Genomic DNA, 13,305 nt, shown 5'->3' on the forward strand with positions numbered 1-13,305 from the left:
GTTTTTCAAATGTGTGTAAGCAGATACGGCAATGTTTCTCAGGGCCTGTCATGCTCCTCTTACTGTACTTTGTGGTTTCTCTCCGTGTGCACACTTTCACCACCAACCTGCCACCTCATTCTCAGCAGGGACAGGAGCAGCGAGGGTGGATGTACAGCTCCATGCAGCATGACTGTGAAGCATGTGAGGACGTTTTGTACCGAGTGCCAGCGTTTTATTTACTTCTTTAAACATGCAGCAGACCAGACTCGCTGTGCTCGGGTGAGCTGCAGGCCAACCATGCTGTTATGTAATGTACCAAGAGGCCTCACGTCACTGGATTTCCCGGCGGTACATTTGAGATGTCTGTCGTACAGTACACCTCCGACTGCACCGCGCACAAACACGATGTCCTCAACTTGCCACACATTTGGCAGTAGTCACGTTTTTTAGCTGCTGGCGCCTCCATCCAATCAGGAGCCAGGAAGGCGGTCAGGTGGGCGGGCGTAGCGACGTGAGGAATGTGACGTGGCTGATACTCCGGAGGAAATCACGCCCCTAACTTCCAAATATGGTACAACGGCTATAACGAATTTCTCCGCTTCTTGCAGATTTTTGTCCGTGAACAATGGCCGGTAGGTGAGCTGAGGGACGCCCACGGACCATAGATAACCCACTTTCCGTTTTGGAAGCCTCAGAGGACGGTTAAAGCGCTGTCGTTTACGGCTGCTGCCACCGTGCTCCGCATGTGACCGAGCGGCCAGGGGAGGGGCGGGCGGTCTCGTGTACAGTACCGTGGAACACCGAGTTCTCGGCGGCGCAGTAGCAACGGCCACACCGAAGGAACAAGTCAAACGCAGCCGTAAAAACTCGACCCGGATGCGAGCTCATATCGGCCAGCTTTGAGAACTGTCGTCGGAACAGCACCGGAAAGAAAGTACGTGCGTTATTTTGTTCCGCTTTCTGCCAATTTTGTTCTGATTTTGTACATACTGTGTACTTGACGCTGTAACAGTAGCTTCTCTTTTGGCTGTTGTCGAGCTAACGTTAGCCAGCGACGGCTAACCGGATCCTAAGTACATTGTTTATTCGCCTGTTTTTCTTTTTTGTGTGCCTTTTTAAAGTTATTTTTGCCCAATTAGCCCAAATGTGAGACTTAACTTTACTCACCTTCATTACCTACCTTTTCATGTCAAGCTAAAGTACGTTTTTGGTGGCGAACATGTCCGTTAGCCTTATCAAGCTACTAACTGGATTAACTTGTGTAGCTAACTTCAGATTTTGGCTAAGTTTTATGTTGTTTACCTTCACTTAGGTTAATAATACAAATCTATAGCAGGGTGGAGACGTTGTATATTGGGAAATAAAATCAAGGCCAATCAAGTGCTACTAAGAGTTAAGGCCAGTTTTCATTTTAGGGAGTGAAATATTAGGACATTCTTCATTTTTACTGTATGTTAGAGATGCACTTAAAAGAGAAAATGATGGGGCCATTGTTAAAAAAAAACTTCCCAACAGTATATCAGTCACAGTATGGTACACCTGATCAGGAAGACGATGCTGCAGAAAATGTATGACCTGCTCTATTACATGCGCTGCAGACAGTAGTGTAAAAATAGTCAAGCCTGCTCTGTTGAATAAACTATATGATAATACCACTCCGGTTTTCATACTGATCAGTTGAATTAGGCACTCAAAAGGATGCTCCTTCACTACTAATTTCTGTTATTATTGTTAGTAAAGGGTAAAATTTAGCCAAATGTGCACACAGTTTCTGAGCTGTTCCCCTGGTGATGAATTCTCACCTACCAAGTTAATCCACACCCTGATCAGATGTTGCCTTAAAGGACAGTAGTCAAATAGCGTGACCAGAACACAGATGCTTCTTTGACCGGTGATTATAAAAGGCAATTTTGTAATGCAGCTTTACTCAAATACCACTATGACACAGATGACAATGAAAGATGAGAATGAGCTGCTGGCATGCTGGACGCTGTGGCATGTCAGTCAGGGCTGCAGCTTGGCACTGAAATGTCCACAACTCCACCATTTATTGTCAAAGAAATAGTTTCAGACAGCATGGTATGATGGACAGCCTGTCACACGATGCTCTGCTTTGACATGTCCGCCACACTCGTCAATGGCTTGTGCCATCTACCAATTATCATTTCAAGTATAGTCCATGCTTGGTTGTTTCATGATGAGAAATATTTATTACCCTATGTTAAAAGGAATTGATAGAATTTATTTGAATGTTAAATTTTGTGCTGCAGGCAGTGCTGAAACTATTATAGACAACAGAGTCGCTCTGCTAGACAAACTATGTGATTTCTGAGTTACCCCAACCATGTTTTTCTGCCTTCTGTTTTGTTAAAAAAAAAAAAAAAAAAAAAGTCATATCGGCGCATATCATATACCACATAGCTGATACCACTATATCTGTGATTGGCCCGTTATCAGCCAATTAAAATCAGCAAATAATGATAAAGCGGCCAGGCTTTTCTTATAAGCTAGGCTTTCATTGTTTACTTGTAATTGTTTTGTGAGGGCAGATAGTTTGTAAAACAGGCAAACAACAAAGAAGCTATTGTTTATATAAGAGTGTTCAAATAACTCTCATACACTTCCACATCATTGTATGTAGCTAGGGATGTCACAGTACTACAAATTTGGTATGAAATTACACAATTCTCATGCCAATTTGACACCACAGAAAAAAAACATAGCAATGAAAAGAATGTATTTCAACTAGGGAAGATTTTTTTTCAGTGTTGATTAATCTTTCAATTACTTTTTCTGATTAATTGATCCGTTGTTTGGACTAAAATATCAAAAAATGTTTATAAAAGAATGTTATTCTGTGAATGAAATCCTCAAAATACTTGTTTTATCCACAACTCAAATATAGTCAGTTTAGAAAATCTTTAAATTTAGGGAGCTTGAATCACAAAATGTAAACTTTTTAATCACTAGTTAATTAAATATCAAAATATTTGCAGATTAATTTAATTGTTGACAACTAATTGGTTAGTATACATATCCTTGCAGCTCTAACAAGCAAAGGCAGATAAACTGTAAAGGAGCCAGACAAGGAGGACATTATCATTGATATCACAGTATTAAAATAGCTCTCATACACTTTCACACTGTCACACACTTGTCACAGTACCTTAAATTTGGTAGTTAGTACCAGTACTACATAAATACTGTGCTTCTCGACTTAAATACCACAGAGGAAAAAAAAAATGAACAAGAAAATGAATATCGTTGTAGATTAACTAAATCAAACTTAATAAAAATCTTGGGATTGTGCCTTAAGCTGAAAAATGGGATTACTGCTACTTTCAACAGTATAGTGCCAAAAAACTATTTAAAAAAAAAAAAAAACATTAACTTTTAAAGGTGGCATAACAATTCTACTGCAGTGTCCAGCAGCTGGTATATAAAAAATTATGTGAATAATAGTCTAGGTGCAGTTAATAAATGACAAAGTATTAACATTTCCAAAAACAGTGGAATGTAGCTTTAAGTCTTTAAAACAAACAATACTGTTTTATCAAACTCACTTGTCCAGCTTCCCTGTGAGGACTTTTGTGTGAATTTTTGAAAAGGTTTAAAGGTCCAGGTCTACTGCTTCGTTCGCCTAAACGTGCAAAATTTGCTGCTGTTGTTGCCACAACAGATGTTCTCACATAGTAACAGTAATTTGAACATTTTCACGACATGTTGTTAATATAAAGCAAAAAATGAAACTCTCAGCTTGAATTCTGTCTACAGAACTGAATGTTTGTCTTTGGGCATCTTGAATAAGTTGGAGGAGTTTCTTTCCACTGGTTCTAACTTTTACACTAAACTTCTCTGTTCAAAACCTTTGAGTTTTTCCCCCATAAGTTACGGTGGACTTACGGTTCCACTTTCACTTGCAATAGTCATTTAGAAGAAATGACAATCTCCAGAAAGCTACCTGTGACAGCTGCAGTACTTTTGGTAACTTTAGTGCCACAGAAAACAAGTAACTTCCCATTTTTCGGTATCAATTTGATACCACAGTATCAGTTCTCTAAATGAGTATATCAGTATGCAGCTCTGTATTCTGTTGCCAATGTGAAAAGAGGGTCTGAGCGCTGTTGAATTCCCAGCTGTAGCCTTTGATGTGTTGATTTAGCTTCGTGGGCCGAGGACATCGTCAGTGCAGCAGAACAGAAGATGAGCACCAAGAGGAAGGCAGAGATCCACTCGAGGGTGTTGAACAGGCCACGCGTCATGAAGTCTGGAGACTCTCGCACCGAGTCAGAGAGAGACTCTGGATTCTCAGGTTCGACCACACTCTCACCACAGCTTTATGCGCTTCGATTATGAGGTATCACTTAATTAAAGCCTCTGTCGCTCTTCTGTCTGTGCTGTAGATGCAAGCTCGGAGCACATGAGCGTGATGGACACCACAGACTCTGAGGATTCACCCCACCATGTTCAGCAGCAGCAGCAGCAGCAGCAGGGGCCACAGACGTCTGGCTCAGGGCCCCAGCCTTCTCAGCTGGCTGTGGTGGGAGGCTCCTACTCCAATCTCTCCCCCATGATCATCATGAACAACGTTCTGCTCAAACAGGTAACACAGGAGAACTGTAATTTGTATGAAATTATGTGTGTGGAAGGCTCAGCCCTCTGCTCCCCCTCAGAGGTTCTGCTGTCTACTCTGTCGCTTCAGGCAGGTCACAACAGGAAAGCTGTGGTCCAGTTTTACGGTTCCTGTTTAACTCGTATGTGGCAGTCGAGTCAAAACTGCCTGGAATGTTTCACCAAAAAAAGACTGACCATTGACACAGGGCTGAGAATAAATGCCATAAACATTTAGTCTCAGCAGCAGCACACATGCTAAATTATTGTAGAAAACTCAAATTGTCTTAAATTTGATCATTATTTACACTTCTGCACTGGATTATTTAAGTTTTAAAGATTTTGATCACATATAGTTTGGCGAGTGGATCAGCTGTGTGCCATTGAATTAAACCCTCTAAATGTTTTAATTTTTGTTAGTAAAATGGAATGGCCTAGTATCAACATGGTTTTTATCATAAAACACTGTTTACAGTTCTGCTTCTCTAAAATGTAATTCTAACTTCAAAGCCTTTTTTTTTCTGCTCAGAACGGGGACCTTTATGGGAGGTGAATACACACAGCAGTAAGATCAGTCTGCATGCAGTAAGAGCAATGAGTCTGCAGTGATTTTTTTCCTGTTATTTCTGACCATTTAATAAGCAAAAGCATCTCTTTTGTGGCTGTAAATAAAAGCCCAGTTAACAAAACTCTTTAAAATATATATTATTCTTAGTTCTTGCCATTTAGGGGCTGGTGCTGTTACTTCAGCTCTCACTAAAATCCTTGAGCCAAGTTACTTTTTAGTAGTATATATTTGTAGAAATAAACAAATCTGGGACAGTGATTGGTTAAACCTGTGTGTGCAGTGTTTCTGAATGAATGTCAGGGCACATCATCTGACTCCTCTAGATGGTCGTGATCAGGTGACTCCGCTATACAGGAATATTTATTCGGTGAAATTGGTCTGTGATGCATGTGAGCAAGAGAAGAGAGCTACTTAGGAAAGAAGAGAAGCGAACGGGAACTTAATTTGGTGATTTTGCAACGTAATTCTGTGGTTTAACAGTAAAATGCCTGTAACTCCGCTGCAGACTGGAGTCTCTGCTAATGGTGACATTTGTCTCATGAATATTCAAAAGAGGGGAGAAAAAGCTGCTATGTATCCATGGCAAGACTGGCGCTGTTCTGACTCTCAAAGCTCTTCATTTTGCCATTTCAGTCTGGAGATAATCCTCCTGCTCTGAAGCCGTGGGGGTTCAGTCCCACAGTGGAGGTGGTTCAGCAGCCTCAGGTGGTCTTTCTCCAGCCGGTGGTCTCTCGTCAAGCTTCCCCTTCCTCCAAAGATTCCACCTCAAGACACAGACGCCCCAAGAAGTATCTTCCAATCCTGAAATCCTACCCCAAGATTGCACCACATCCTGGGGACAGCTCTAGTTCCTCTGGAAGAGGAACTGCTTCTTCATCGTCTTTCACCTCGTCTTCTTCATCTCCTTCTTCTTCTTCTTCTCCTGCTTCTTCTTCTTCTTTTTCTTCTTCTTCAGGGTCAGAGAGATGTAGCACTTTGACCTCCAGCCATCGGGAACACTGTCAGAGAGAGAAGCAGCAGAAAAGTGTGAGTGGTGGTGCTGTTAGCTCTGGTTCTGCCACTCTGAGTCTTCCACCTCCTCCCAGCACCATGTCTCCTCTGCTGCAGAGGCGACTGTCCGTCCCCACAACAGAAAGCAGCAGCAGCAGCAGTCCAGCCAGGGAGAGGCCTTCATCCGCTCTGAGTCAGACGGAGCTCATGACCCCCCTGTCGTTCTCTCACACCGCCAGCTCCAAAGACCCTGGTGGTCCTCAGACCCAGGAGAACATCTCTGCAGGAGACTGTAACTTAAGCGACAGTGAAGCCGATACAAAGAGGAAGCGCTTCTGCAACACCTACAACATCCTGAGCAAGTCCGGCCTGCTGGACATCACGCTGCGCACCAAGGAGCTCCTCCGACAGAACCGACGCACCCAGACCGACCTGGACCGGCTGAAGGACCACACGGACCTCTTCCTTCAGGCGGTGCGGAGCGGCGACACCAGCATCTGTGTGAAACTGCAGGCCCGTCTTCAGGAGGAGGACCGGGAGAAAGAGAAGGAGAGAGCTGTTCAGGCAGGCTCAAAAGGAGATTAGACCCAGACTAGCGCTTGATGGTAATCCTTTAGTCTGAGATGGAAAGGAAGGCTGGGGTTGGGGGGGCGTTTGGCGCGTGCAGAAACAGATGGACCACGAGTAATGTGCTCTGTAACACACTCAACCCCCCCAACTCCCAGACAGACAGAGTGCTGTGGCCTACATTTTGGCCGCCTCAGGGCCCTGACACACCAAGCCAACCTAAAAAAAAAAATCGAGTGCAGACTTTTTCTTTCTTCATGTCTTCTGCTAAAAGTTGCATTTGAGCTCATTGTTCTTGTGCAGGTGGTGACCAGTTGACAGCAACATGGACATGTGTTCTACACCTGTAAGAGAACATGTTTAGTCAGCAGCCTGTTTTTGTAATCCACAAAACACTGCAGACAGAAAGGCAAAGAAAGCCACACTAGGATTACAGCACCCTGGATTTGTGAAAGTAGTTTCATTGGCCATGTTTACATCATTTAGTTTGAAATTTGACATCAGAAAAACTTGATGGAGATGGCAAAATTTTGAAATTTACAAAAATGTTTTAGAGTTTTTGAGTAAAAAAAAAGTTAATGCACGTTTTAATGCACCTAACTTTGACATGGTATATATTAAACTGCACTTTTAGTCTCCAAACAATCTTGCACTAGCGGACTTGAAAGAAAAAATTCAAGTTTTTTTTTAGCAGTTTACAAACAGCAGTTTTTTTGTCTGTCTACTTCTAGTTTGTTATAACTGTGTAGCGGACAACCAACTGACATTATGCCACCAGCGCTTTAAAGAAGTTAACAAAACCAAGCCTTATTTTCTTTGATTAATTTTTTTTTTTTGCGACATTTTAAAATTTGTCAGCCTCTTAAAATGTTCATTGTACATGGAGGGTTTTTCCTGGCTGACTATGCACAAAAATATGCATGATTGATCCATGAACATCCTATTTACCAGATATCTATGCGTTTTATTGTTATTTCTGACCACTTGAAATGCAAAAATCTCTATTCCTCTCAAGTAAATGAAACCCCAGCTAACAAAAATACTTTTTTTATTTTTATCTCGTCAGCTCTCTTTTCACTTTGGCTCCGGCTAAGACTTCTTTTCCAGTTGCCAAAATGTTTTCTACGCTGGAAAACCCCTGACATTATATGCTTTAATGTCAGCGGTGTTTCTGCTTCTGGAAAAACAAAAAACCAACAGTTTTTTGTTTTATATACAATGTATTTGCTGGGTCATTCAGAGAGCTTATTCAGGAAGTTCAGTCGTGTCCTGATGAACTGTGCTGTTGGCTTGGTGCGTCTGGGACCAAATAAGGCCAGAACCACAGCTTTCTGTTCTACCACACTGAGCCTGACTGGATCTCTTCCACTGAAATTGTCTCTGTGCTGCACTAAAGTCTCTTGCTCAAGACCCGAAAGCTCAGAGAGATTTGGATCTAAAGTGTGAACAAATTCTCTCTTTTACTAAATGCACAATGGAGGCGCGATATCTCAAAGCATAAGTTAAGCCCCAGAGAGTGGGTATTTAAACTTTGCAGCGCATTGGAGGAGGCATTTTCATCTAAAATGGAATAAGTATGGTAGTGATTCTGACAGCAGAATTAAATTGAAGAATGATCACATTTCTGTTGTTTCTACAGGTTTTATTTGTGGTAGTTTTTAAGATGCTCCACTTATTTTATGCTAAACAGTAAAAACAGGATCCAATTGACTTCATGCAGCAGTTCCAGATGTGTAAAGTTAAGGAGGTATTGAATGTGTTTAATGCCAGTCAGCATCTCTAAATAGACAAACGTGCCTAAAGTGTCTTCTTTTCCCCTCCTGCTGCATTTTCAAAGTTGAGTTCAATAATTTGGCCCAGTTTCAACTTCAGCGTTCCCATCATGTTGATGGCAGATGTTCCTGTGCAACCTGGCTGGAAGTAAAGCTCATAATAGCTGTTTCGATGCTTCCCTAATGACATCCCATTGTAAAGGGTGTTTCCTGTCGTCAAACCGTATCTGTCAGTGACTTGTGATTTCTTTCATCTGGTTTGTGTGTGTGTGTGTTTTTTTAAATGCGCACATGGGTGTAATTTAAAGTTTAATATTGTCGAACTAACTTCAGAATTTTTCTGTTCTGATCTCCTTTCTGTTTACGTCTGTGAGAAACATGCTTTGTGAGAACTTTAAGTCCACTGAGATGGCCAGAAAACCAGTCATTGTGCTTCACCTTTGGGCCTCATGAGTCCAGATTTTTTTTTTATTGTTATTATTACAAATATAAAATGGCTGTTGAGTTTTTAAGATGCTTTGTTGTAACTTTTCATGTTTTTAAATTATGGCCTTAATATCCAAACCCGATATATGTGGCAGAACTTTGCATTTGCACTAAAGTATTCTAAAGAATTAAGTGGCAGCTATGAAACTGTAGCTCGTTTAAGATGGACAGGAAAAGTTTTTTTTCATTGTTATTTTCTTGCATGAATAGCATTGCGAGTTATTATAAGCACACTACTGGTTTCTACATGATAGGGCTGCAACTAACCATTATTTCCACTGATGATTATTGATTGAGTAGTTGTTTGGTCTATAAAATATCAGGAAATGTTTTTTAGTTGATCAAAGATGACATCCTCAAAAGTTTAGTTTTGTCCACAATCCAAAGATATTCAGTTTCCTGTCATAGAGGTGGAATGAAATGAGAAAGTATTCACACTTAAGAAGCCGAAATCAGATAATTTTGGCTTTTTTCTTCTGAAATTACTCAAATCAAGTATTTGTTGCAGCTCTAATACTAACTAATTTAGAGTTACTTGTTTTATTATGAATATTTTCTTCAATCTTACACTTTTTTGTGTATTCTGTATTATATTAAGCCTTTAAATGATGTTTGCTGTGGTGATGTACAATATTTGCTGTGCTTATACTGACTTTAAAGGCTCATGAGGAACTTTGTAATTAAGGGATACTTCTGTGTATTAATTCTTGCTTGCGGTTTAAAGAAATGCACATAAGGACATTTTAATTCATAGCGGAACATGTGGAGGTTATTTTGTGAATGCATTGTGGGTATTCTCTATATTTGGAGTGCTGTGGAGAACTTAGATCTGTCGTGTTATTACTCTGCAGAGGACGTGTCGGTCTGTTAAGTGATCAGTTTTTGTTTTTAAGGTTTATTGGGAGTTCACTGTGGCTGTTCGCTCTGCTGGCTGATAGTTTGAGGTTGCAATGAAGAAGTTTGAGGTCAGCTTAACCACTCCACCCAGTTTCTTTACTGCAGTGCACCAGTTTGTACTGTCAGCAAAAGAGCTTGGGATGCATCGTACAGTCCGTTCTGCTCGTTATCTCCCCTCCCAACACCACTGTGGATGTTGTGGTCGTACAACTGACCACAAAAGTCTCATTTTCTACACTTCCGTGCCTGTACAACAAAGTGCAGAGGAGCTTTAAATGTTGGTTTTGGTGCAGAAGCGTTTCCTGCACATTAACTGCTCAGTACATGTAAACAATCTGCATGATTCCTCTTACTTTACATGTACCTGTTTTTTTCTGGAAGCTCCGAGTTGTAACATTCAACAGTTTTGAGCTCCTTCCTTTGAGTCTTGTGTTGGGAAGCGTTTGTACTCGAGGCCACTATTTATAGAGCTGAATTTGGGTTTTGAAGTTACTTTGGCTCCAAATGAAATTCCTGACTTGCGTAATCTGTCTTTGACTCTCGCTCGCTGTATCTTAAACGAGCTCCTTGTGTCTTCCACTTAAAATGAACTGAGCTCAGGCTAATGAGCGCAGCAGCTCCATTTCATGCTGATAAGCTTCAGTTCTGCAACCACTAACAAGATGTTGAGAAAATATCTTCATGATGTAGTCTTCTGCACTGTAAAGTTAAACAAGTTGTCAAATGGTTTACATCCAGCAGGGGATTCAGAAGGCCCACAGTGCATTTACAAATGAGTTTTAGTGTGATAAAGACATGCTTCACAAATGTAAATTCTTACATAACATGCCCCGCATAATGGATGTTGTTTGGCTTCTTTATTCAAATGTGTAGTTTGCAATTCAATGTGCAAAGTGGCAACACAATCCTCAGTCCTGAAAGCTCAATAATTTGCATTTAATCTTTCATGCTGCATATTAGAACTGCTCCTGATGATTATTGTCATTGTTGATGGATCCATTATGGTGAAAAGTGTTGAGCTGAAGATGACAAATGTCTTGTTTTGTCCAAAAATAGTCAATTTACTGTGATAACAGAGGAAAGAAACAAGAAAATATGCAAATACAAGAAGCTGAAATTGGAGAATTTAGACTTTTTTTCTGTTGAAAAACACTCAAACTGGTTGGTGATCAATTTAATCAGCAGCTCTATCACGTATCTCTAAATCTCAGCTGTAAACCTTTGCTAAATACCCTATTGAAGCATAATGTTGTGATATTTTTCCTGGCTGTGTCATTTCTGTGCTGTTGTTGCTGTAATAGAGGAGTAATTTGTTGAAGTACCATGTGTCCTTACTGAAGGCCTTACTAAAGCGACGAGGCTGTGGCCACAGACAGATGATCTTTTCACAGCTCTTCTTCTGTTTTGGGACCTTTACCACTCATACTGAATTATTTTATTTCTTGGACCAAGAACACATCTCACACATTTTACCGAAAATTCATTTGAACTCTTTCCTCCTCAGTCTGACACACAGCTGCAGAATATTGTTGGGATTGATGTCGATGCTGTGCTTTGTTGACATGAAAACAAACAAACCTTTTCTAACTTTCTGCTGAAACTAGATGTTGCTGTTTTGATGCTGGTTCACCACAATTGAAATAAATTAGTGATGTTTTGGCTGAAAATAGCACAACTCTGTCAATGTTCTCCTTGTTTTCTGCCTCCAGCCGATTGTTCATTTATTACAGATTACGACCATCAGCTCACTGTAACCTAAAATCTGGATCTGTGCAGCTTCTTGTTCTGGTTCTGTTCACGCGATCGGCCGTTTATTGGCTGAACTGTTGTTTTGAGCTACACGCTGCGTCATGGACTGTTGTTGCCGTCGTCGATGCATGATCACGCTACCTGGCTGCACTTTTCTGTTTTTTAAAAGCATTAGTTTTGCATGTGCAGTAGGACACTTAGTGTAGTTTAGGAACACTGGATTTTGAGTTTCCACCTTTTCAAATGTCGGCAGCTTTGACTTCTCAGTGCGCTTCAGTCTGCCTTCTTTTATTTTTCTCACGTTTCAGGTGTAGTTCAGCAGCAATAGTGATCTACAACATTATAATTAGCCCAAATAATTGCTCTTTAATGTGATACAAAGGAATTGTGATTGGATTCATTTAATGGAATTGTGCAGACTGAATGTAGTGTGGTTTGTTTTCTTTTATAAAAATGTATGGATGAGTTTAATGTCTTGTAGATGTAAAACCTCTGGGGACACTTCAGCTATATCAATCAAAAGTCAATAATTTGAGGAAGGGTTTCATGTAAATATGCTCTTTTTGTACATTTTATTAGGGTAGAGACTCATTGCTTGTGTAATAAATGTCATTCCAAAGAACATTTTGTTACGGAGTTTGATTTTAACCACCTTGTTTTCATATTAAAAAGTGTGCAAATGAAGGATGCAGATGCTGAGGAGGAAAACATTAACACCTAAATCTTGGTTAGATTACAGATTATTAAAAAAACTGACATCTTTGCTTTTCCAGAGGTGGAATATACTATAATTACTGAACTTGGGGCCACTACCACCTAAGGAGTGATATATTTAATTTTGAAAAAAGCATTTAGCCATACTTAAAGCTTTAAGTGCTTTATTAACACAGAACTAAACATTTTGTATTGTTTTATTATCACAGGTTCTGTCTGAAAAGAGGTGGCATCATTTTAAACAGTGAAATCAAACTAACAAAATGTAATGACCAACCAGTGAGCAATACTGGATTCTGCAAAAACATAAACAACTTTTTTAAAAATCTAAATCTTATCTTAACACAGTTAATGTATTAACTTATTTTTGTGTGTATGCATGTATTTATTGATTTATTTAGTACTGTTAACATATCAGAGTTCTGAGTGAATTTTTCTTAAGATAGGCAAAGGCCATTTATTGATTACATATAGGCTATTAAATGTTTATTAAAAACTAAAAAACATTTAAAAAAACAAGTTAGGTATTTATTGAGTCACTAAAATACTGTAGAGTACAGACCACATCAGCATGATTATAAGCATCCTCTGGTAAATTAACAACCAGATACTGATGTCTCTCACCATATGGACTTCAGGAGATGACTGGGGGATGATAAACTGTGACCTACTGGTTGGATTCTCTCTGTTTTCATGTTTCTTACATGTTTGTCCCCTGACAGCCGGGTCCTAATGTTTTTTGAGCAACACACCATACTATGACGTTTTTACAATGATGGTTCTACTATGAAACCAGTTTGACATGTTCAGGTGTTCTTTATGTGAAAACTCAGAGATTTCAGGGATCAGAAGGTGGTTTTCAACTTTCTTTGTTAACTTTCTGCTTCAACTTTAAATTAAATTTCCTTCACTAAGCCAGCCCTCTGGACTTCCAGGAAGCTGTGTTCCTATTGGCTGTCCAGGTGGCTG

The 13,305-nt window shown here is 40.1% G+C and overlaps 1 protein-coding gene across 1 annotated transcript; it reads left to right on the forward strand.

Annotated features, from left to right (window-relative positions):
• The first annotated feature begins 547 nt into the window (after nucleotides 1-547).
• Nucleotides 548-12,244, forward strand: cipcb (CLOCK-interacting pacemaker b). The gene is made up of 4 exons (XM_023269847.3): nucleotides 548-916; nucleotides 4,145-4,294; nucleotides 4,386-4,585; nucleotides 5,795-12,244. Exons 2-4 carry the CDS (start codon nucleotides 4,186-4,188, stop codon nucleotides 6,734-6,736), a joined length of 1,251 nt encoding a protein of 416 aa, XP_023125615.1. The 5' UTR covers nucleotides 548-916; nucleotides 4,145-4,185; the 3' UTR covers nucleotides 6,737-12,244.
• Nucleotides 12,245-13,305: the final 1,061 nt, after the last annotated feature.

Source organism: Amphiprion ocellaris, chromosome 12 (genome assembly GCF_022539595.1).
Source record: "Amphiprion ocellaris isolate individual 3 ecotype Okinawa chromosome 12, ASM2253959v1, whole genome shotgun sequence".
Taxonomy (NCBI): domain Eukaryota; kingdom Metazoa; phylum Chordata; class Actinopteri; family Pomacentridae; genus Amphiprion; species Amphiprion ocellaris.

What these genes read in the sequence shown, in the direction of transcription:
- cipcb (XM_023269847.3), top strand. Translation starts at nt 4,186, where the DNA reads ATGAGCACCAAGAGGAAGGCAGAGATCCACTCGAGGGTGTTGAACAGG. An exon ending in GAGAGACTCTGGATTCTCAG is followed by an intron (nt 4,295 to 4,385) that starts GTTCGACCACAC and finishes TCTGTGCTGTAG; the next exon opens with ATGCAAGCTCGGAGCACATG. An exon ending in ACAACGTTCTGCTCAAACAG is followed by an intron (nt 4,586 to 5,794) that starts GTAACACAGGAG and finishes TTGCCATTTCAG; the next exon opens with TCTGGAGATAATCCTCCTGC.